Source organism: Sminthopsis crassicaudata, chromosome 4, assembly GCF_048593235.1.
Source record: "Sminthopsis crassicaudata isolate SCR6 chromosome 4, ASM4859323v1, whole genome shotgun sequence".
NCBI lineage: Eukaryota > Metazoa > Chordata > Mammalia > Dasyuromorphia > Dasyuridae > Sminthopsis > Sminthopsis crassicaudata.
This window is the reverse complement of record NC_133620.1, coordinates 292782971-292809451: the sequence shown is the minus strand read 5'-3', so window position 1 is coordinate 292809451 and position 26481 is coordinate 292782971. Positions and strand designations below refer to the sequence as shown.

Genomic DNA, 26481 nt, shown 5'->3' with positions numbered 1-26481 from the left:
AGTGATTTAGAGCACCTTCTCAAATGATTAAAAATATTTTTAATTTCTTCATCTGGAAATTTTCTATTTATATCCTTTGACCATTTATCAACTGGAGAATGGCTTAGATTCTTATAAATTTGAATCAATTCTTTATATATTTTAGAAATGAGGCCTTTATCAGAACTCTTAAATGTAAAAATGATTTCCCAATTTGTTGCTTCCTTTTTGATCTTGTTTGGATTAGTTTTGTTTGTATTGTTATGCCAGTTTTTGCCTTTGATTGTTCTATATCCGTTTCCTTGAATTGGTCTGCCTCAGTCCCCCCTGGTTGCAAACAACTTCTACCCCCCTCTCCCCTCCCCCGACCATTAGGACTGATATAACATAAGGCTGACTACTCTAAGGTCATAAACTGTAAATATTTAATCTCAGATAAAGGGGAAAGATCTTTTATTTCAGACATCCTGGCTCCTCACCTTCCCAACTTATCAGAATGTCCAGTGCTCACTTTGCCCCCTACCTCCCTTACCCACCCACCCCACCTCACCCCCGCTTCTGCCTTTATTCTCCCTTTGTTCTCCCTTATCATTAAAGTCCTCTGGAATCTCACATTCAATACTGGATACTTTGAGAAGCGAGTCTGATCCAATAAATAAAATATTAAAAACTCTCTAATCTTGCCTCAGTTTCTTCAGCATTACAGTACAAAAACTTTTTAACTTAATATAATCAAAATTATCTATCTGGTGTTTGTTTATGAATTCTACTTCTTCTTTGGTTATAAATTCCCTCCTTCTCCACAGATCTGAGAGGCAAACTATCCTATGTTCCTCTAATTTGCTTATAATATCACTATGTCTAAATCATGAATCCATTTAGATCTTATATTGGTATATGGTGTTAGATGTGGGTTGAGCCCTAATTTCTTCCATACTAGTTTCCAATTTTCCCAGCAGTTTTTGTCAAATATTGAGTTCTTATCCCCAAAGCTGGAGTCTTTGGGTTTGTCAAACACTAGATTGCTATAGTTTATTGTCTATTTTGTCCTGTGATCCTAACCTATTCACAGATAGTTATGCCAAGGGAGGTCCCTTGGCCTGGCATGATTCCCTCTTTGAGGTCTTCTGCTGCCAAGGATTGAGCCCAACTGCCCCCTTTTAAAATTGAAACCTTGGCTAAAAGCTGGGGGCAGCTCTTGATGGGGGCTGGGAGCAGTTTGAGCTGGAATCAATGAAATCTTTCAATAGAACTTTCAATTGAATGAGATTACTGCCTCAGGCCTAGATTTCTGGTAGATTCCAGTTTACTGGGAGTGGCCCTGAGTTAATTTTCAACTCAATAGAATTGAAATCTAGATCTCCAGTGGGATTAAGTAGGAGTAGTCCTGGACTCAACTAGTCCCTCCCAGATAACAAAATGAAACTACTTTATTTTGATTCCCTGGGGCAGGTCTCTCAGGAGAGAGCTTAGCATTCCCCCCAAAATCAGAGAGAAAGAAAGTTTCAGGGGTTCTTCTCATTATTTAGGGTTCTCTAAGTATACCCTCATATCATCTGCAAAGAGTGATAATTTGGTTTCCTCATGACCTACTCTAATTCCTTTCAATCTTTTTCTTTTATTGCCAAAGCTAACATTTTTAATACAATATTGAATAGTAATGGTGATAGTGAGCAGCCTTGTTTCACTCCTGATCTTACTGGGAATGGTTCTAGTTTGTCTCCATTACATGTGATGCTTGCTGATGATTTTAAATAGATGCTACTAATCATTTTAAGGAAAAGTCCATTTATTCCTATACTCTAGTGTTTTTACTAAGAATGGGTGTTGGATTTTATCATATGCTTTTTCTGCATCTATTGAGATAATCATGTGATTTTTGTTAGTTTGATTTTTAATATAGTTGATTATGTTGATAATTTTCCTGATATTGAACTAACCCTGCATTCCTGGTGTAAGTCCTACTTAGTCATAGAGTATTATTCTGGGGATGACTTTCTGTAATCTCATTGCTAACATTTTATTTAAGATTTTTGCATCAATATTCATTAGAGAAATTAGTCCTCATTTCTTAGTTGAGGAAACTGGGGCTGGATGGGGTTAAATAACTTTTTCCAGGGTCACATAGCAAATGTCTGAGGCACGATTTGAACTCAAATCTTCTGGTTTGCAGACCCAGTGTTCAGCTGAATGCAATTACAGAGGCCATATTGTCTAAACCCCTTATTTTATAGGAGAAGAAATCAAGATCTAGAAAGCTTATGTGATTGCTTGAGATAACTCAGTTAATAAATGTCAGAGAGAATTTGAATGGAGACCATCCTAACACCAAGTCTGACACTCTCAAGACTTTACAATGGTTCTCACTGGTGGTACCCCAGAACAGGGGAATCTTTAAGGTCAAAATTATTTTCATTATACTATTAAGACATTATTTTCCTATTAAAACAATATAAATCTATGGGATCAGGTTCCTATTTTCCCCTGTCTTTCCTCATTAGCAAACAGTTTCCAGGATATGGGGAGGGGAAGCAAGTCTGGGAAGGTGTGGAGTGGACTGACTCAACCCTTCTCTCTCATAAGTTGAAAGCACATGTCTTAGGGTCAGTAAAAGGATTGTCTTTGTTTAAATTTGAATCTAGGGGTTGCTTCTCCATTTGAATGTAAGGTTACAGTCTCAGTCAATGAGAATAAGCCAGTGGGGAGGGTCAGTATTGTGTCAGGGAAATTATATAGTGCACCTCTGTTTGTGCTCAGAGTGCTCACTTTCACCTCTCCATATGGTGACAGTGACTGCCTGCTTCTCATGAGAATTGAATAAACTTTCTTCTTATACCTTGAGAGACCTCTGAGATTTATTGGTGAGTTGCATACCATACACCTTTCCCAATATACCTGTATAAAGCAGAATTTTCTGTATATACTTCCTTTAATCAAAACAATTGTGATGTTTAAAAAGTTCAAGAGACATAATTTCTCAGTACTTTAATAGTTTTATTAACAATGCCAGTATTTTTAAAAATTTATTTATTTAATTAATTTTTACAAAAATTTTATGCATAGGTAATTTTTCAGCATTGATAATTGCAAAACCTTTTGTTCCAACTTTTTCCCTCCTTCCTCCCACCCCTTCCCCCAGATGGCAGGTTGACCAATACATGTTAAATATGTTAAAGTATAAGTTAAATATATGTATACATGTCCAAACAGTTATTTTGCTGTACAAAAAGAATTGGACTTTGAAATAGTGCACAACTAGCCTGTGAAGGAAATTAAAAATTCAGGTGGACAAAAATAGAGGGATTGGGAATCCTATGTAGTGGTTCATAGTCAACTCCCAGAGTTCTTTTGCTGGGTGTAGCTGGTTCAGTTCATTACTGCTCTATTGGAACTGATTTGGTTCATCTCATTGTTGAAGAGGGCCACGTCCATCAGTATTGATCATCATATATTATTGTTAAGTATATAATGATCTCCTGATGCTGCTCATTTCACTTAGCATCAGTTCATGTAAGTCTCTCCAGGTCTTTCTGAAATCATCCTGTTTGTCATTTCTTACAGAATAATAATATTCCATAATATTCCATACCACAATTTATTCAGCCATTCTCCAATTGATTGGCATTGATTCTTTTTCCAGTTTCTGGTCACTACAAAGAGGGCTGCCACAAACATTCTTGCACATACATGTCCCTTTCCCTTCTTTAAGATCTTTTTGGGATATAAGCCCAGTAGTAGCACTGCTGAATTAAACAGTATGCACAGTTTGATAACTCTTAGTTCCAGATTGCTCTCCAGAATGGCTGGATGTATTCACAACTCCACACACAATGTATCAGTGTCCCAATTTTCCCACATCCCCTCCAACATTCTGCATTATCTTTCCCTGTTACTCTAGCCAATCTGACAGGTGTGTAGTGATATCTCAGAGTTGTCTTAATTTGCATTTCTCTGATTAATAATGACTTGGAGCATCTTTTCATATGACTAGAAATAGTTGCAATAATATTTTTATAGTCAAAGGTTCTGATAAAGGCCTCATTTCCAAAATATATAGAGAATTGACTCTAATTTATAAGAAATCAAGCCATTCTCCAATTGACAAATGATCAAAGTGATGAGAGTTAGGGAAGTAGAGCAAAACTGCTTCCCCACCAAGGTGGTTTCTGATCAAGATCATTAAATTAGTCCAATCTCATTATCAGTAATGTCCTTCAAGAGACTGCTTTTGAAATCAGGACCTTAGAAAAGGGTGCAAGAGGGATTCTAGATTCCCTCAAATCATTAGTTATTGAAAATCATTTCTCTCAAAATATATCACAACAGACTAAATACAGAAGCAGAGATGCCATAACTACTCCTCCTCTTTTCACTGTACTTTGCCACCTTTTATAAAGTGTTACAAACTAGGGGTAGGAGAAAGAGACATGGAATGTAGAGAAGAAAATGAGGAAGGGGAAAATAGGAGGTAAAGGAAGGTAAGTAGAAATTGAGAGGAGAAAGAAAGGAGCTGCTAATCTCTCCCTATACTTTCCAAATCTGTAATAAGCTGCAGTGAGGCCCTCCCCTAATGCTGGAAGCAAATCACCATCTTTTGGACTTTGCGGTCCTGGGCACTCCCTCCTGTTTTAGGTTTATGGTCTCTCACTTGTTTATTAAATTAAACAAAGAGTCTCTCCTCCCCTCCCCTTTCCTGTTCTCCTTTAGATCTCCTCCCCTACCTCACATCCCATCCTCCAACACACACACACCAGGGTGAGGCATTCCAGAAAACTAAGTCTCCCTTGCATCACCCTCCCCTCCCCATCTCTCAGAAAGACCTTACAATAAAATCTTAATAAGAGTTTGACTCACTTGGAGACAGCTTTCATTTCTGGAACTTGGGGAATGCCGGGTAAAGAAAGATTCATTCCCTGGAGTTTGAACTTTCTCAGCTGACTGTTGGAGGCTGGGGTGTAGGGAAGGATAAAGGACAGAGTCAGTTTTCTTTTCAGATTTCTGTAGGATTGTAGGCCTTAAAGCTGGAAGGCACCTTAAATATCATCTCTAGATCAACCCCCTCATTTTACAAGTAAGGAAACAGAGACTCAGACCCCTTCCTATTTCTTTTCTTCATTGACTATTTAAAGATCAATTGAGGGGAGAAGGAATTAGTGGAAAAGGTGGTAGAGGCCTGAAGGAACTCAAGCTGGGATAAAGTATGATGCCCTCAAGCTCCTTACAGATAGTCCATGAGGAGGTATGCTGTCCTATCTGTACTGCCTTCCCTGAGGATCCAGTGACTTACCCCTGTGGACATATCTTCTGCAGATTATGTCTCATACCACCCTTGCCAAAGGGTGCCCATCCTTCTAGGCTGTGTCCAATCTGCAAGGAGAAGAAGCAGACAGAGGCTCTTCAGCCCCAGAACTGGGCCACAAAGAACCTTAAGCTCCTGGGCCAAGGAGGAGAGACTCACTGTGATGAGCATGGTGAGAAAATTTACTTCTTCTGTGAGAATGATGGGGAATTCCTTTGTGTGCTCTGCCGGGAGAGTTCCAATCACCAGGCTCATGCTGTGGTACTCTTGGATGAAGCCACTCAACCCTACAGGGTAGGAAACTATTTTTCCTGATTTGGTAAGGGTGGTCTGATAATCTTAGGTTTACTTTGGAGGCCCCCATTTTCTCAGTCAGTGAGGAAGAACAGAGTCTTGTCCTAAGTACAAGTGATGGAAGGAATCCAGAGGAAAGGGACACTTTCCCCAGACTGAAAAAGCTCCCGGTCAGATGAGAGCAGCAAGATGTAGGGAAGAAATAGGGGAAAATACTCTCCTCTCATAGGAAGCTTCCAAATAGAAGAACCACAATTACTAACTTCTGGTATCTTGGGAGAATTTTGAAATCCTTCTTCAGAATGAAAAGTTCCTAGAAAAGAAGTGGAGATGGAAGTGGGAGATGGAGAGAAGGAAGGAAATACTGGAGGGAAAGCCTAGGTATATAAATTAATAAATCATCCAATTTGTTTGAGAAGTTATCTCAAGGTCAAAGTTCTTTGACTTAATGATTTTATACTACCCTTGGATGATTCTGAAGGTAGCTTGAAATGGCTACTTCTATTTGTGATTGGAGATTAGTTCAGTCCCCTCATTTTGTAGATAAGAAAAATGAGGTACAGAGAAAGTACCTCACTCAAAGTCACAGAGTAATAGGCAACAGAAGTCATACTACATCCCAGGTTTTGTTACAACAACAACAACAACAACTTTCCATTGGTTTTGAGATTATCTCAGCACCACCTATCTTTCAAACACATAAGAATTATCACTAATTCAAAAACCCTTCTTACTTGCTTCCACCAGGAACGACTGAAAAGTAGGTTAGAGGTCTTGCATGAAGAGAAAGAAGAAATGGAGCGCATGAAATCTCGAGAAGAACAGAAACTCCAGGTGTTATTGGTAAGGAAGCATTGCCAACCAGCTGTTCTTCTTGGAAGCTGCCCTCACAAACTCAATCGAAACCTGTTTTTTGGTGTCCTGCTGGTCCTGAAGTCAGGATGACCTTCACATCCTACCTCTCCCTCTTCTTGTTTGTATAACTATGGGCAAAACATTTAACTTCTTCAAAACTTCATTTTCCTCATTTGTAAAATATAGTATACATATAAAGTTTGTAAAGCTCAAATGATATGAGGCATATTATGTGCTTCACAAATTTTAAAGTATTATATAAATACCAGCTATTGTTATTATTATTACAATACTAATGGGGAGTCTGAATTGCCATTACCCTGGTCTTCAAGCTAAAAAACATCACCTGTCTTTCTCACAAATTCCCTTTATCCTTAAAATTGAGGATTTGAACTGGAAGGGGGATTTATGATCACCTGGTCTAATTCTCATTTTACAGAGAAGGATGTCCTCAGAAACAAGGTGCTAGGGAGCAGTTAGATGGTGCAGTGGATAAAGCACTGGCCCTGAAGTTAAGAGTACCTGAATTCAAATCCAACATCAGACACTTAACATTCATATTTTCTAGCTGTGTGATCCTGAGCAAGTCATTGCCTTGTTTAAAAAAATAAAATAAAATAAAATAAATGTTGAAAACTATATGTAATTGGGGGGGAAAATAAAATAATATTTACAAAGAATTAAAGTGACAGGATCATAGGATTTAGGGTAAGAAAGGAACTAATGATCTCCTGGTCCAGCCTCCTCATTTTATAGATGAGAAAATTTATATGAGTAAATCTCCCTAAAGAGGGAGAGTGACTTTTCCAAAGCCACAAATCAAATAAATAGTAGGATTAAGATTCAAATCCAAGTCTCCTGATTTTAAATTCAGTAATCTAATTAAATCAATTGATTTAGATGAGGAGCAAGAGGTCAGGGGAAATTTCATTCTGGAAAAGATAGTCTAGGGGAAAAATCTCTGGGATGATATTTAGGAAGTCTAAATCTTGTGGCTTTGGAATAAAGCCACCTTGGTTCAAATCCCAGCTTTGATACTTATTTCTTGTAGATCATAAAAGGTTACTCAATCTCTGAGCTTTCTTTTCCTCATTGTAAAATGCAAATGATATCTACCCTTCATTCTTTAAGTCTTTAATCACTTGGACTTCCGTTCTCTGCTTAGTTATATATTAAAGTATTTGTATTCCAAGAGACTTTTGATTGGTGATGTGGTATAGAAAGCCATCAGCAAGGTCTGAATTCAAGTCCTTCTGATACATACTGGCTATGTGACCATGTACAAGTAATTTCTCAGTACTCCAGGCATCTCTGCATGTTTCTATACTCCATAAAGCTAAGTGGCACAATCAGGACAACTAGACTTGGAGTCAGAAAGACCTGAATTCAAACCAGACTCAGACAAGCTGTGTGACCTGGGCAGGTCACTTAACCAATACCTGCCTTAGTTTCCTCAACTGTAAAATGGGGTTAATAGCCTCTACCTTCCAAAGTTATAGAGAAGATCAAATTAAATAATTGTTAAATACTTAGCATAGTACCTGGCATATAGAAAGTGCTAAATAAATATGAGTTATGATTATTAAGATGACATGCAAGTTGCAGATGAGCTGCTGATTTTCACTGCCATAGTGAAATATGTGCCATACTTTCACTTTCCATAGAAAATTTCTTCCGTTCCTTAAATCCTGTCTAAATACTATAGGCTGTATAAGATTGAATGATTTTTTTTTTTTTTTTTTTAAGATTTAAAGCATCTTTGAAACTAAAACAAATTATCCACTTACAGTAGAATACCAGTTATAAAAGTTTTTGGGGTTGAGAAAATTATTTGGTACAAGAGATCCTGCCAAACACTTTCATATTTCAGAATGTAAGAAGCCAAATACTTCATTGGCCTACTTTGTTACGTAATAGTAGAATGAGTTAAGTCATAACAGCAGATAAAGCATTGGGCCTGTAGTCATGAAGATTTGAGTTCAGCTATGACCTCAGACACTTACTAGTTGTGTGACCTGTGAAAGTGGCTTAATTTCTGCCTGCCCCCTCCCCTCACCTGTACCTCACAGAGTTGGTGAGAGGACCAAATGAAATAATATCTATAAAGCTTTCAGTACAGAGGCTGGCCCATAGTAGGCACTTAAATGTTTGCTCCTTTCCCATTGTTAGAGTTTAACATACTGTGATCTTGGGTAATTTACTTGACTTCAGTTTCCTAACGAAATGGAAAGATATAACAGTATATCACACAAAGATGTTATGACATTAATAGATTGTACATATAAAATCATTAAAAATTCAAAAGTACCATTAACATGACAAAAGAGTGTTATTAAAAACCTTTAAAAATTTCTAGTGTAGATGAACAGATGATGTCATAGATTGATTAGTAAATCCTTTCTAGAATCTAGCTAAAGTATCTCCTGTTTTAGCAATACACACACTTGGCTCTATTCATCCCTCTTTCACAAAGAGGGCCAATGACATCACAGTTGATGTCTTGATTTATTAGTAAATTGGATTCAGGTGAGGCAAAGCTGCACAAAGTCTCACTCTCTTTTTCAGAGTCCCTGACGTTCAGTGGCAGGACAAAAAGTGACTAGGGATGGCCTAGGATGCTGCAGGTGACTTCGCCATCCTCGAGGTCTGATGAAACACTAAGTGCTCCACATCGCTTGCTCCAGCCATCTCCATGACCATTGTAGCAGACTGTTCTCATCTTCTTATTTCACCAGGGGAAGTCTTCACAGACTTGGAGTAGATACCCCCCAACTCAATGACAAGTCTGAGACCTTTTGATTACTCATTTAGCTTGTCTGCTGAGATGGGTTTAGCAGGATGTGTTTCTTGGAAGCACAGGTGAATCAGTGATTTGGGGAATCAGATTGGGAAATGGTTTCCTTGTATCATTCTCATTTGCCCCTAAGGAGAAAACTTTCTGGGACATAGTGTGTAAGGACTTATGACTTCCCTCAGTTCCCACCCCCCTCTTCCCCGCCCCCAACCACATATCATCTTCTCCTATCCTTGTCCTTTCACTGCAGACCCAGATTGAATCCAAGAAGCAGCAGGTGAAAGAGGCGTTTGAAAAGTTGCAGCAAATACTTGAGGGGCAACAGAGCCTTCTCCTGGATAAACTGGGGGAGCTAAAAAAAGAGATCTGGAAGGAGAGAGATCGTTACATTGACAAAGTCTCTGAAGAGATTGTCCAGTTGGGTGTGCATATAAAGGAGTTAGAGGGGAAGTGCCAACTGTCAGCGAATGAACTCCTAAAGGTAAGGGACACTTCCTCTCTCTTATCCACAAGAACAAGAATGTGCATTAGTCACTCCATCAGCACTTTGGAATCGTGTTCCTTGTCCCAGGTGAAGAAGGAATTAATGGTAAGAAGAAAATGGTCATAGAATATCAGAAATGGAAGGAACCAAGATCATTTAGTCTAGAAACTTGTTTTACAAGAGAAGAAAACTGAGGCTTAGATTAATAAGGTCACACAGTGAATTAGTGGCAGATCCTGAACTTGTAAATCTGAATTTGAAATTTGCCTCGAACATTTATTAGTTGTGCGAGTCTGGGGAAGTCATTTAACCTCTCTGTGCCTCAATTTCTTTGTCTATAAAAAATAATTGGACTCAACAGCCTTTCTGATCCCTTCAGCTCTCAATATTATGATGTGTTGTTCTGTTAACTTGTTTCTCCCTTCAGAGGACTCCCAAAATGATGAAAACTTGACACCCCCAAAAACATTATATAAAGCATAGAAAACACAAAAACAAGTGCAAAAGGATAAGTTGACATAAATTAAAGAAGTCTGGTATTAAATTAGGGAGAGGCAATATGTCATAGTGGAAAGAGCCTGCTCTCTAGGGGAAAAAAAAATCCTGCTTTAAAATTTAATCTGTAGTATTAAGATTTGCTCCATCACTTTCTTAAGACTGGACAATCAACAATGGGCCCCCAAAGTGAATGGCAGACCTAGGACTAAAGTTGGCATTCGGTCTAATAAAAGGGATGCAGAAGTCAATCAACAAAACAACAAATCAAATTATGCATCACTTTCAATGATCTCAAACTGAATTTTCTGTAATCTGGACTTTCGTATCCTCTTTTATAAAATGAGAAGCTTGGATTACATTGTATCTAAGGCCCCTTTAAATACTCAGATTCTGTGAATTTTGTTTCCTTGAAGAAGAGGATTTGCAGGTAGATTTAGAAAGAGAGAACAGACTGTTTAAGGTGGATGGGAACTACCAAGGAGGAAGGACACTGAGTACATGTTATTTTATTTTTTTCTAGGATGTCAAAATGACTCAGAATAGGTAAGTCCTCCTTCCTCAGTCCTACTTTCTTCATATATAACATAAATACAAACCTAAGCATTCACACAGACATACCGACAAATTGACACTCTCATGGTCATATCGCATATTTATATAGTATTTTAAAGTTTAAAAAGGGGTTTTATCACAGACAACCCTGTGAAGTAGGTAATATAAGTATTGTCATTCCCGTTTTATAAATGAGGAGAATATTTATAATTAAATTCAAAGCAGGCATGTGACTGCCTTGCAATTGCAGAGAACTCTGTCAAATATTCTTCAAATTCCAGTATGTAGTATTCAAGCTAAGGTCTTCTGAATTTAAATCTAGCAAGACTTGTCCGGAGTCACATGGTAAATATCCGAGTCCAGTACCATATCCATTATATCAGTGGTGTCAAACTCAAATGAAAATGAATCCCTGCAGGCCACATATTAAGAAAACCATAAATTAACATCATTATATTGTGTTTTTATATTTGTATTATATTGTACATTGTATTGTAACATTGCATTGTATTTTTATTTATTTTGTTAAACAATTGCATTTCAATCAGGGTGGGCTAAGTTTGATATCTCTGTACTATACCATATTATTACTAGTACAATAACTAAGCTATAAGAAAGAATGGCAGTGAGGATAGAGAACTAGTCATAACTCAGAAAGACTTGCTTCTGGAACATATTGGCTAACCAATTAACTTAATCTTTCAGCATACCAGGGTACTGACTCTCTAATTTGCAAGCAGATTGTGATCTGCACTAGTAGAGGATATTTCCCTACTAGGAATTCTCCATGCCATTGAAATTATAAATCTGCTCCAAAAAAAATTTTTTTTTACTACAATCAGATTTTTGTGGACTTCCCCAGGGAAGTCCATGTTGTTTCTATGAGGGAAAACTTTCTGTGATGAACAGAGAGAAATGCACTTTGGAGCACCAGTGATGAGGTTTAGATTTGGGGAACCCAAATGAAATTAGGGTTTCTGGTGATCAGGGAGTTAAATGAGGTCTAGTGGCAGGTTCGGGGTTCAGGGAATCAAATAGAGCCCCCCTGCAACCCCTTGGGATTCGGCACAAGGGTAGGGAGTTCTGGGATTCCCTTCTGGTGGGGCAGAGGGTCCTTGTAAAGGAATTTACAGACCCAAAAACCTAGATTGATAAAAGAGGTTTATTATGGGGATTGGAAGTAAAGTTAAAGTCTACTTAGGGAAATAGGTGAGGGTAAAGGGAGGATGGCATTGGAAAGAGTATTCCAGTGGACAGATCTATGGACAATGGAATTTTGCACTGAGAATGCAATTCTCAGTTGACAGAAGGTCCTGGCAGTAAAGGGAACTGCCAAGGTCCATCTGCAAAGACCTTAGTCTATGGAAGCTCATTATATTGCTTGTTTTAGTGGGGATTGGGAAACCTGAGCAGATCATCAGAATGGGGGCTGGGACAACAGGAACAGATCAGAACAGGTGGGGACTGGGAGAGCCCAAGTTGGCTCAGATCCAGTGGGGGCTGGGACAAGCCTGAGACAAGGGCTGGACAAGTATCTCCTATTTTAATTCGGAGGTGCTTTTGAGCAAGATTTGTGAATCAAAAACCCTGGCATCCTAGATTGATAATGCCTCAGCCAGGAGGGGCTGGGAATCTGAAAGGAATCACAAATCAATAGGAAATACAGTTTCTTAAAGGGACCACAACCCGCTTCACTAAAACCCTTCTCCTACCCCCTTTTCTTAACTTCATAAGTAAATTAAGTAAATACATCTTTCCCTTTGGCATCATGAACCATTCCTAGCACAGATTAACATATAGTTTTGCCATTGGAGGCACACAACAACATATGGAATGAGGAGACCAAATCACAGAAAGTATATGTGACTTGCTCAAGATAACCCAGAAGTTTTACTTTACTGCTTTACTTTCAGACAGTATCCACAAATTCATTCCTCATTCTCATACAGCATGGCTGTTTTCACTCAATAAACATTTATTGAACATCAACTACATGTTAGGCACTGTGCTAGGTACTGGGGATGCCAAAAAAAAAAAAAAAAAAGCAAAAGAAAGTCCTTTTCTTCAAGAACACATATATATGTGTGTAAAAGACACATATATCTTCTACACATACAACCCTGCACTGACACAATCCCATAAAGTCTTAAGCTCCCTGATATGTCACCTATTCTTTAATAAATAAGCACATTTATAATGCCAAATGCATCTGTGGCAAACACACACACACACACACAGAGTCTTCTTAATTGACTAGCTAGTTGTATTTAAAAACTAATGGAGGAAGAAAATATACAAATAACTGTAATGTTCTTCTCTAAATTATAATCTTCTCTGGGAGCAGGTTTTTTGGGGAGCATCTGGGAGCAGCCTTAGTTTCAGTTCAGTTTCAATAATCCCAAATGCAGCCAGGAGTTAAAATCCAGATCCTTTATTTTCTCCTTCAAAGTCATGTCTCTTTTCCTGGGCCTGGTTAGCTCTCTTAGAGGCCTGTCTCTCTCCTTGGTTCTGAGAGCTCTCTCCCAATGTCTCCAGCCAGCACAAAGGTAGGAGTTGGAATGAATCTTGACTCCTCCTCCCAGAGAGTGGGCTTGTGGGTTTCTGTGGGCTTGTGACTCTGGCTCTGATTGCTTCTTGCTTATATTTCTTCCTGACTTGTGAATCTCCTTCTTATATATGCTCTCTAAAGGGGTGAACTCCTTTAAAGGTGGGAACTAAGTACATAAGCATAATCTTTATCAGTGACTTAATACCTTGTTTCAAGTTTTGGCCCATAACAAATAAGCACGTACAAACAAGCTATATACAAGTTCAACTCTTTCAATATGGATCCTAAAGGGGAATATGCATGGAGAAATCACCTCAGTTCCTTTAAGGACACCTGACTATATTTCTGATATCCTTTCCTGACTTAGTCCATCTAACTGGAAATCATATCAATCATTCTAATTTCTCCCCAGTTCCCCACTTCCACAGTAGAGTAGAAATTCTAATCTTTCCTTCCTCTGGATCTTGTTGTGCTTAGAAAGAAACCATTATCCATATATGGAACTAATTGAGATGAGGTTGGGGGAAGGTGACTAACAGCACAATAAGCCAACTGTTCATATATATAGGAGGCTTAAAAAGAGGCCTTTTGTAATTTGGGATGTTTATTTCTATATATTCACATCTCCTTTCCTCTCTCTTCTTCCCCACACCATCCTTACCCCATCCACATTCTTTCTTACCCAAAGACCAGAATGGGATAGCTTTTCAGTATTATTTAAGTCATGGAGCAGAACTTCATTCTGACAACAGAGGCAGGACAGGCCTAACACCATCATTTAGACCATCCTATTTCACCCTTGATATTGGGTAGTAACATGCTCTTAGAATCACAAATCTTAAGTTCAAGAGCATGCTGTGTGACCATGGGCAAATCACTTTTCCTCTCTGACCTTTCAGTCTCCACATTTGTAAAAGGAAGAAATTATACGTTCACAAGAATGTATAAAGTACAAGGCAAAGCTAAACATGCTATTACCATCACTTGTAAGCAATACTAAGTTCTTCCTTTTATCTAATTAAATTGATCCAATTTTAATAGTTGTTTATCTAGACCAATCCATACATGCAAAAAAATCCTCACTACAGCATACTCAATAAGTGGTCATTCAAAGGGGGGTTAAAGGACCCTAAATGAGGAAGAACCTACTCCCTCCCAAGGTAGCCCATTCCATTTTGGGGAAATTGTTAGAACATTTTTTCCTTAAATCAAACCTAAGTGTGTTGGGATTTTTTTGCACCTTCCCCACATTGTATCTACTTCTGTCCTTGAGGACAAAGCTAAATTAATCTAATTCTTCTTTTATGATAGTCCTTCAATACTTAGAATCATCATGTTCTCATAAATCCTTTCTCCTTTAGTCTAAGCATTTCCAGTTCCTTCAAAAAGTCCTCATATGACATGACCTTGAAACTCTTTGCTATCCTAATTGTCCTCCCCAACGGCTCTTCAGTTTATTAATATCCTTCCCAAAATGTGACATCCAGAATTGCCATTGTACTGCCAATATGTTCTGACTATGGCAGAGAACAAATGGACTATTCTTTCCTTATTCATTTAAAAAAAAAATTTTTTTTGTTGTTCTTTTAAAAAATGTCGTTTAAATCCTGAACTCCTACCCTCCTCACCTTACACTAGAGAAGATCTTTTTCTGATTCCTTGATTTTTTGAATCTTTTAATTCAGCCTAAGATTGCATTAACTTATGTTAGGGGCCACTTGTTAGTGGCAGCTGGGATCTAATTCTGACCAGCCCAATAGTGGGTATCATGTGAGAGGACACAAGGAGACAAGAGGCAACTGTATGCCAATAAATACCTCGAATTTATTCCATTCCCTATACAGAATATAAATGTTTTCTAAGGATAGCAATATTATTATCCGGTAAAGAAAAACATACATTCCTACACTTGTGTCTGTAACTATGTTTTATGACCTCCAGACATTTATCTCTGGTTGCCAAGGTCATGTTGATTCCAAGGAGTCTGCTAGATCAACTTAAAAGTAAGATAATAGTCGAGACTGATTTGTAACTCCACAATTGCAAGTCTGTGAGAACTAATCACTCCCTTCACTTCTCAAAGTGTGCTGTGATACACAGCTGCCGGGGACTGAGAGATCGCCTTCCTATGCAATTCCCTGTTAACCCCTTTACAAGCTTTCTGGCTTTTATACTATGCATGGTCCTCAACAAACTTACTTGCTTACTATTTCATGCTATTAACTTATTGAACTTAAAATACACTAAAACCCCCAGATATCTTTCAGATGAATTGCTGGCTAGCCTTGCCTCCCTTATCTTTTACAAAAATATTCAAAGTTGATTTTTTGAGTCAAGGTGTAGGACTTTCCTTTATCTTTACTAAGTTTCATCTTGTTATAGTCCCTTCTAGCTCTGAGTTATCTGCAAATATTATACTTATTTTTATTATTTTATTTTATACTTATTATTATACTGCATTATGTTATTATACTGCAGATATTATACTTATCTGTGCCTTTATCTAAGTTCTGATGAAAAGGCCAAGCATAGATCCTCCTGGGTAGTCTGCTAAAGATCTATTTATATTGGTTTACTAACATTGTAATAGGTCTGTGATCTCATTTATTTGGCTACTTTTGCTGAGGGTGTAGACTACCTTCTAATCCAGATCAACTCTTGGAAATGGTTTAACAATTTGCTTCTACATTCACAATCTCAAAGACTGCCTAAACTAGGGGTGGGGAACATTTTTTCTGTCCAAGGCTATTTGGATATTAAGGAATCATTTGCCAGCCATACAAAATTAACTTATAGAACTCACTGGAAAGTTGTTGTACCTAGCTTTCAGCTCATCATCACCTACTGCTTCATTTTTGGATATATATCCCCACTTCCAGTACCGGGAATCAAATAGGCTTAATGATGAAAAGTTTTGTTGATTCTGCCATAAAATCTTCACATAGGATTCATCTAAGAGTCTCACTCTAGTTCTCTTGACATTGTATAGATATTAATGAAGCCTGAGTGGTATGCTGGTTAACACTTGCTCTTATCATTATCCACTTTCTTTTCTAGTCATGTATGTCTTTGATGACTGCCTTTATACCACTTTCCTCCAACAATTCTGAACTGATAATACAATGCAACCCATTCACACCCACCAAGTGTTTCTATTGAGATAATTCTCAACTTTAATTCTTCGAAGATTATAGTATTCCATGATTCCAAGCAGCACTGGAATAATAATATTATGTTTTTAAAAGACATGCCTTTATTACAGAGAGAAGCTGGAGGTCACTAAAAATCATTGCTTAATTTTCCATAGGCAATTCAAGTTGCTGTCCTCTTCCTATCCAACTCCAAATTGTTCATGTTTTGTGTCTCCCTAAGACTGGCATACTAGTGGGTGGGTTGTTCATCCAATTTTATACAGTCTACACAATAAGCATTGTTCATCCACTTAGTTCTTTTAGTGTAGATAGTTATAAAATGTAAATAATTATAAAAAGCTCTTTTGAGTATTTATGTAGGAGATGTTTCACTTAGAAGATATAGTCAATATATCATATGCAAAAAGAAGCATCTGGAAAAACCCACTATCCATATGGAAGTCTTATCAGATTTAGATTGTGCATCTATCACAAGTGACAAAAAAAAAAAAAACCTTTAGTATGCATGTCTATTCATTTCATGCATCACTTGATAGCAATAATTAGGCGAACTGTGAATAAAGTTATCTGTTACATTTTTCAAGGAGTGAATATTACAAGCATGGGAAAAGCTTACTGGAGAAGAAAGTTTTTAAGGTAGCATTGTTCTCAATAAAAGTTAAAAAAAATTAATAGCTGTCAATAAGCAAAATGGGATCTTGTGTTTGCTATGCCTTTCAATTATGTAATTGCAAAGATGTGATCTACTGTAGAGTGACAGTGTAATATACTAGAAGAGGCAATCAATTTGGAGTCAATGGATTTAAAAGCTAGTTCTGTCACTTACTACTAGGTCACTTTTGCCAGTATTCCTTTCTGGGATTCAGTTTCTTATCTCAGTGAGACCTCTAAGACTCCTTCTAGCTCTAAATCAATAAGCCTATATATTTCATTTGCAAAAATGTGCTTGTTTGTTTCTCATACCTTCATCAGTGAGACCCTAAATGACTGTGTATGATATTCTCATAAAAATTTTGTAAAAATAAGAAAGTCAGTAGTTGTTAATATAATTTAGTTTATCTTTTTTTTTGCCAATAATGTCTGAAATTTTTTAAAACTTTTTCTTGCCCAGATATATTAAGAACTGATTTCCCAACATCCTTAAAACTGTGTTGACTCCAATACCTACTTCTTCTGTACAAAGTTGCTTTAGAATAGCTTCTCTTCACAGCTTTGTTTTCTTTATCAACATTTCTATTTCCCTTTGCGGTCTATGTTGACATCAAACTGCTAAAGATTACTTTTAGATCCAGTCATTGAACCAATTCCAGAGCAATCTAATTATTTACTCCACATTTTCTTCATTTTTACCACAAGACTAACAGTGATTATCAAATGCTTTGCTACAATCTAAGTAAACCATATCTATAACACTCTTACTTAGTAGATTAATATTCCTGTCAAAAATTAAATAATCTTAAATCTAGTTTTATCTGATTTTGGCAAAGTCATGCAACTCTTTGTGATGAGCAATTCCTTTTCTTGATGTTCAACAATTATTTTGGCTGAAAATGAAGCCTGAAGCCAAGTTTTTTATTTTGAAAACAGATCTCTCCTAATTTATACTTTCTATTTTATTTTATTTTATTTTATTAAGTTTTTATTGATGTATTTTGTTTTTAAATCATCATAATTTCCCCAAGAATCCTTCTTCTCCTCTTCCCACAGAGCCATTCCATATTACAAATGCTCTTTTTAAACACAAGAGAAGAAAAAAAAAAAAAAGGAAAGGAAAAAATCAGCACAAACAATCAGGGATTGTCTTTCAGTGGACTTAAAAATAATTTATTACTAACTTGTGTCTGAAGGTATGAGAAGGGGACATACATCAGTCCAGAATCTATTTCTCCTGGTCTGGCAAAAAGGATCCATGATCTTCACCAAAAAATGCGTGTCCTCCCAGAGATGATGGGGAAATTCTCAGGTAAAGAATAAGGGGACTATAGTTTTTCTAAATTCCACCTTCCCAACTTTGGGAGAAGGGAGAGTTAAGGACACTTCTCTATCAAGCCCTTTCCCTCTCTGACTTTAGAACCTGGTTTAAACCTCCCTTCTTTCAGAAAGTCTTCCCTAATTGACCCTATATATGCTGATTATTCTATTTATTCAATCATTTTCTAATATCTCAACCCTACCCATGAAGACAAGTGCAATTCATCCGCCTTCTTATTAGACTACAAGTTTTCTGAAGAGAAAGACCATCTTTCTTCCATTAAACCAAGAGCTTTTCATCCCTCTTGATTTCCCCACAATGCCAGGACAGGAAGAGCTCTGTCCCAAAAAAGCCCTCAGTACAGAGGGGATATCTGACTAATGCACTACACTGGATCCAATCTCATCTCTCTATTTTTACTCTCCTCCAGAAAACTTGCTGCTTCATCTGGACAACAATGCAGGTAGACATATGGAGGTGATGGGGTGGAAGGGAAGAGTTGGATGAAGCTGGTTACCTCAAACTTACTGTCAATTTGTAATTATTTGAATTACAGCCAATTCTCCCATTCCAAAAAATCATCTTTATCTACTGATTGAAGATACCAGCATAAAAAAATAAACAAAATACTAGACTCAGAATCTGAAGATTAGTTCTGCTATGTGACCTTAGACAAGTCTCTTTATTATGGAGAATCATAGATCTAGAACTATTAGGGAATCTTCAGAGGCCATCTGATCCAACTCTTCATTTTACTGATAAGACCTTGGGATATTAAGTAGGGCCTTTGCCCTAAGTCACATAAGTGATGTCAGAGGCAAGATTTGAACACAGGTCCTCTGACTTCAGAGCAAGTTCTTAACACATGGTAAACACTTAATACATACATTTTTATTGATTGATTGACTGATTGATTTCCCATGTAGTTCTTGGCTCCAGTTTCTTTGAAAACTGTACAGTAAGAGAGGGAAAGGGACACTAGATTAAGTGAGTTTAATCATCTCTTTAACTATAAGTCCTATAATTCTTTGTGGCCACTAACTTGCTGTGGAATCTTAGGCAAAGAACTTGCCTTCTCTGGGCCCTGTGAACTCATCTGTAAAATAAGAAAGATCAACAACTCACATTTACATGGAACTTGAAGTTTACAAGGCGCTTTCCTCCCAACAGTCTTGTGATGATAACAACCTTACAGATGAAGACACTAAAACTCAGCGATGTTAAGGGACTTAACATGGCAATGCAGAGTCAGAACTGAGATTTGAACCCAGTCTCCTCATTTCTGACTTCCATTCTCTTTTCTAAGGAGTGTTCAGCTCCAAAATTGAATGTTTATTAAATCCTTTTGTTGATAACATCACCACCTCTGTTGTCAAGTCAAGTCAAATCATGAAGCATTTATTAAGAGCCTTCTGTGTGCCAGGCATTGTGCTAAGTATTGGAGATACAAGAAAAGGCAAAAATGGTCTCTGCTTTCAAGGAGCTCACAGATCTTGGAGACACAGCATGCAAACAATTATGTGCAAACAAGAGTTATATAGGATGAGGCCCTAAGACTAAAGGAAGTTGGGGAAAATCTTCTTATAGAAAATGGGACATTAGGTAAAACTAAAGGAAGTCTGAGAAGTAAAGAGATGGAGATAAAAGGAAAAAAATGCTAGGTATGAAAGGCAGCCCATGAAAATGGCTCGTCAGGAGATGCAAGTGTTTGTGTGAGGAGCAAGCTAGGAGGCTAGGGTGTAAGAAGACTAAAAAGACAGGAACAAACCCAGTTAGGATGAACTTTAAAAGCCAAAGATGGGATTTTATATTTGATCTTGAATACAATAGAGAGCCAGTTATTGGAATTGATTGAATGGTCAGACTTGCATTTTAGGAAAATCAATTTGACAGTTGAATAGAGGATGAACTGGAATAGGAAGAGACAAGGGGAAGAGAGACCCATTGCTTATTGCAATAATCCAGACTTGATGCAAGATAAGGCCCTTTAACAGGTTGGTAGCCATATCAGAGGAGGAAAGAGAACACTTATCCAAGGATCTATCAGAAGCTGAAAGAAAATTGCTGGCCTAGATTAAAATCAGGCTTTAATATTCTACTTATTCTTTCTATAGGAGGTATCACTCTGGATCCTCAGACTGCTAGCTGGAGCCTCATTCTCTCCACGGACAGGAAATCAGTGAGATACACAAGACAGAAGCAAAATCTGCTAGAAAATCCCCAGCGTTTTGATAGACTACCTGCTGTATTGGGTGCTCAAGGTTTCTCTTCTGGCAAACATTCCTGGGAAATCGAAGTAGTGCTAGGTGATGGAGGTGGTTGTACCGTGGGTGTGGCCCGAGAAGACATGAAGAGGAAAGGGGATATGGGCCTGAGCACTGAGGAGGGGGTTTGGGCTGTAATTTTCTCTTATCACCAGTGCTGGGCCAGCACCTGCCCAGGTACTGATCTACCACTGAATGAAATTCCCCACAGAGTTCAGGTGACTCTAGACTACAGTGGAGGACATGTGACTCTCTCCAATGCTGAGACCCAGACCACTATCTTTACATTTCCCACCTCCTTCACAGGCAAAATCTTTCCATTCTTTGCTGTTTGGAAAAAGGGTTCCCAATTGACTCTGAAAACCTGAAGGCAATGCTCTCCCTACTTCTATTTCCCTAGACCCCTGTATTACCTGAGCTCTAGTATATAGCAGGCTTCAATTTCCTTCCTTTTCAGCTCATTTCTAGTCAAATCTCTAGATATATAGAAATTGTTCCAAGAATGTTTCACTTCCAATGCTGAAGCAAATTAACCTAACTTTTACATAATGTCAGTAGTGGTAGAATTGAATGAAAATTTACCGAATGTCTATTGAACTAAATTGTTATTCCTGATGGTACTGAGAAGGGGAGATATGGAGGGTGAGAAAAAGGATGAGGGTTAAAAAAGGATACTTCCTGGGTCACCCAATGGGAAAGAAAATAGACAAGTCCAGGCTTTGGTTTCATTAACTATAAAATATGGGTGTTTGACTAGTTGCTCTCTTAGAACTTGCGAGTTCTAACATTCTGTCCCTAGTAGATATCATTCTATATCCATCTTATACACTTTATCTTAGATAAAACATGGCCCTGTCCCCCAAGATATGGACTTACATGGACTTATAATATTTTAGATAGCACCTCCAAAAATCAGCTTATGTTGCTCCCATTCAAGATATCCTCTGAAAAATTTCTTAATGTGGTTCAAATATGGCTCATATCTTGGTATCCACATATGGGTAACAAGAGTCCTCTTTGAGCCCTCAAATAACAATGCTTATATTGAATCTGAATTCAATGGCCTTTATTACACCTTACAAAAAGGGCAGAAAACCATAAAGCCTTCCCAATAGCCTATAATCAATACAATTCTTCTGTTTTCTCTAGTGAATTCGTGTTCTAACACTGGAGATCCAGAGAGGTACCCATCTTTATAAAATCCTTAAGTCTTGGGCTCCTTTCATAAGGAAAACAAAATAGGAGTTGCTAAAGGGACAACTCTCTTGACCTTCTGATTATTCTTGTATTACAGTGATACATGTAGGCATCTGGTTTTATGATCTCACTTTGAAACAAAAAGAACTTGTGATTATTGGACGGGAATGGGACTCTCCCATCAGACCTGCACTGATCAAACAACTCAGAGTTATAATAAAGAACAAAGTCTAGACATTCTATTGCCCCATGTCATGTATTTAGTATCTCATTGTTTTTGAGCTCTGCAAACACATTGAACAATCTTGTTTTCTCTCTAAAAAGGCAATGTTCCCCAGGAACTCCCCTTTCACTCACCCTCCCATTAGTATTTCAAGTGCAATGAACTCAGCTCTCTTAGGCTACTATAGACCAAAAAATAAAAGCTAAAAAGGATGACTACAATTGTTACTTTTTTTTTTAATAGACCTAGCACAAAGAAGTAGCTCACACCCTCTAGAAGTTCAGGACAGCCAATTCATCCCCTCTCAACAAAATCCAGGTTCCATGAGATGCCAAAGAGTCTATCTCTATGAACTAATACATTAACATATATGAAGCTCATAGGATTCTAGAAAATCTGCTTATTATTTAGCCTACTGTATTCCTGATGACATAAGCATAATTAATTACTAGGATGATAAGATTTAGAATTAGAGGTTTAGAGATCATCTAATCTGATCCCTTCTTTTTTTAGAGAAGGAAACTGAGTCCAAAATTCAAGCAGATAAAGAGAGAATATGATTAGATCCCAGATCTTTTGACTCTATGATCCTTTCCATAGAGTCCTACAAGTAGGTTTTAGACTTAGAAGGATCATTATAAATTATTTAATTCAACCTTTGCTCAAACAATAGAATATAACTTCCTTGAGGGGGAAGAAATATGCCAATTTTGTCTTTCTATTCCCCTACTACCTAGAATAGAGTCTGACATATAGAAGCTTAATGCCCCTATGTCTATTTTGTTGAACAACATTTCAACAAAGGATCATTCTGACTCTGCTTGACACCCTTCAGGAATACGAAACACATTATCATCCAAAACAGTATATTTTATTTCCAGAGCAGAGATGTAGTTGCCTATAATTTTTACTCCATCATTCTGTAGACTGGAGATACACAGAACTACTCTAATTCTATTAAATATAATGATTATCATGATGATGACGATGATGACAACTAATATTTATAACAACACTCTTAAGATTTTCAATGCACTTTACAAATATGTCATTTTATCCTTACAACTTGCCTGGGAAGTAGGTACTCTTATTATATTATATTACATATATTAGAAAACTGGGGTTGAGTAAATTTAAGTGATTTGCTCATTGTCATACAGATTAGTATTGAATTTGAACTCCAGGTTGAGTCCTCTATCCATTGTTTAACCTAGTTGTACTATTGGTAGATTGCTAATATAATTCAGGTAAGTGTAACTATTCAAAAGATCAGATGTTTATGGAATCGTGAATCTAAAGCTGAGACGCCTTCTAGGGCAACCCCCTCATTCAAATGAAAAAACTGAGATTCAGGGGCATTAAGAATTTTACTTGTTGACGCAAGAATAATTGTTGTTCATTCATTAAAAGCAGGATTTGAACCCAAGTCCTCAGACTTCAGAGCCAATTCTCATTCTACTATCCATGCTCACATCCTTATTCCTACATTATTATTTTCACATAGTGACATCTTGCATTTGAAAATAATTTCCCAAGTCAGGATGTCTCTGGAACTAAAACCAGCTTCCTCTACTGTCTCCCTTCAGCCCTGAGGCTAAAACTTAGACCCTGCCCTAGCAATCTCAGAATACAGGAAAACACTCTAATTATAGTTTAATAATGATAACTGACATTATAAAGTACTTTAAGGATTACAAAGAGCTTCACATACATTATTCCAGTTGAGCCTTACAACAATTCTATGAAAATACTAAAAATTTTACAGTAGAGGAAACGGAATCTCAAAGGGCTATTACATGATTTGTACACCATCATGCAATTAGTAAATATTTAGATTTAAACCCAAATCTTTCTGACTCCCAGGTTCAACACTTATCTACCATAGGATAGTGTTTACAGGATGCTGCCTTGAAGGGAATGGAGCAGGGATAGGAAGTAATAGTAGCAGCAGCAACCTACATTATTAGGTAAAAATGTTAATATTTCTTTTTCTTTGTTTTTTTGGATAATAACATAAGTAATTTGAAATAGGTTATACATGGGAGCAGCGAGGTGGTGCAGTAGATAGAGCATCAGCCTTGAATTCAGGAGGACCCAAGTTCAAATTTGATCTCAGACACTTAACACTTCCTCGCTGTGTGACCCTGGGCAAGTCACTTAACCCCAGCCTCAGGGGAAAAAAAAAATAGGTTATACATGTGCAAGCATGCAAAGCATATTTCCATATTAGAACTCCACCAAAAAAAAAAAAAAGTGAAAAACAATATGCTTTGATCTGTATTCAATCTCCTGAATAAAATGCTAATGCTTCAATACCATAATGATAATCTTATCAGAGTGCATAACGCCTGGCAGGTAGCTAGCAGTTAATAAATTATTTTTGATTGATTAATGATCTTCAAGTATTTCCTCCAATAGTACAAATTACACTTGCACATCTCATCTGGTATGACTCTCATTAATATCCTCTCACATATACTTCACAAGGTCGGGTAAAGGCCCACTCATTTCTCAAGCTTCCCCTCCTGGTGCCTGGAATCCAGACACTTTAATATAATCTGCTGCTTTGTTACCCAAACATTTCTGGCGACTTGAATGGCACCTCAAACATAAAAAGACCAGGGGTAAAATGGAGATAGATATAAACGTAAATTAAGGCAAAGAGCCAAACATCCTAAATGTTAAGAATTTTCCTTATTGAGATCTTAGAGTAATTATGATTGTACTCATAACTTTATCTAAAATAAACTTCTTAGAGCTGCAGAAGACCTTAGGAACAATTCTATTACCCCAAGGCTATAAGCGAATTCTTGTAACAGGATATTTATCAAGATAAAATATAACTCTCTTTGTGTAATTTTAAAAGCCTTTCACAAGCTGGCCCAACTCATCTTTCCAGGCTTATAGCATGTTACTCCTCACTTCTGCAAAATTCAATCCAGCTTTCTCTCCTCCCAGCACTGCATCTCTTTCATTCAGCCTTTGCATTGGCCACCCTTCATGCTAGTGCCCTCACTGACTAATTATCTTGTATTTAACTTTGCATTTCTTTGTATCTATTCTCTTTATAATTATTCCACATATGTTTCTATATGTACTTAATTATCCTGATAGAGTGATTTCTTAAAGAAGAGGGAATGTTACATTTTTTTGTTTGTTTTTTTATCCCCACAACCTAGGATAAGGTCTGGCATGAGGTCTATACCTCATAACTTAATTAATGCTTATTGGTTGCATGATCATAGGATAATAATTCCTGTCCAACTTATTTCATCGTATTGTGGGAAAATTACTTGAGAGGCAAAAAATATTTGTAGCAGACCTTTTTGCAGTGTCAAAGAACTGGATGCCCATCAGTTGAGGAATGGCTGAATAAGTTATGGTATTTGAATGTAATGGAATATGATTGTTCTATAAGAAATGATGAGCAGGCTGAATTCAGAAAAGTCTGGGGGCAACTAGGCAGTGCAGTGGATAGGGCACCAATCTTGAAGTTAGGAGGACCCAAGTTCAAATCTGGTCTCAGACACTTAACAATAACCAGATCACCAGAACAATAGCACTCCAAGGTTGGGGAAGGGGACCTCAAGATCACAGATTCCAAAGACTTTAGAATCACTGACAGACTGTTAGAACAGAAGCACCCAAAGGTCAGGGGTAAGGGGAGGACCTCCTTACTGCTGTCTCCCCTAGAAGCTATACTCCTTTATTCCCCTTCCCAAGCAGTTTGAACCACAAATTCATTTGGGACAAAGGGATGGAGATCTCATCTTCTGGAGCTGTTCATGCTGAGAAGGGGCAGAGAGCTGTCCCTGCCCAGTGGGATCTAGATTGAAGTGGGGAGGCACACAACTTGAAGACAGCAGAAGCATCATCTAGGGGGTGCTGAGTGTCAGAATCAGGCAATGGTATTCAGGTTGAACAAATAGTTGGAAGTTCATAGCTTGGAGTCTGGAGGAAACAAATCTCACAAGTTAAAAATGCAGGGGCTAAATATGAGCAAAAAGGATAATTAAAAGTGGGGTTAATATGGAGGTTACTAGAGTCAGTAACCAGGAACCCCACCCAGAAGAAGAGGGAGGAGGGGGAGGGTAGATAAGGCTATCCTCTCACATCCAGAAAGCTTTTCCTAAAGTAAATACCAAAGAACATTTCCCCCAAATCTATACTTTTATCTCCTCAAAGGAGCAGGAGCAATGAGTAAAGCAGAGTACACAGTGAAAGGAGTATTCAGGTGGCCTAAGGTGCAAGCACCATAATGTTTAAAAGGCATTATGTATTGGGCAGAGAGGATGACATGTAGAGTAAAGATAATAATCTTAAATGGGTTTGATCTCCCTTAGCAAAAACTCTGGGGCTTTTCATTCTTA

At 37.6% G+C, this 26481-nt stretch overlaps 1 protein-coding gene across 2 annotated transcripts; it reads left to right on the top strand.

Annotated features, from left to right (window-relative positions):
* The first annotated feature begins 4798 nt into the window (after positions 1 to 4798).
* TRIM15 (tripartite motif containing 15) lies at positions 4799 to 22123 on the top strand. 2 transcript variants are annotated; one of them, XM_074264879.1, is made up of 7 exons: positions 4799 to 5572; positions 6320 to 6415; positions 9472 to 9702; positions 10724 to 10746; positions 18303 to 18418; positions 18858 to 18890; positions 20542 to 22123. In XM_074264879.1, exons 1-7 carry the CDS (start codon positions 5180 to 5182, stop codon positions 21057 to 21059), a joined length of 1410 nt encoding a protein of 469 aa, XP_074120980.1. In that variant the 5' UTR covers positions 4799 to 5179; the 3' UTR covers positions 21060 to 22123. The 2 variants fall into 2 exon arrangements, with proteins under 2 accessions (XP_074120980.1, XP_074120981.1); XM_074264880.1 differs by lacking the exon at positions 18858 to 18890.
* Positions 22124 to 26481: the final 4358 nt, after the last annotated feature.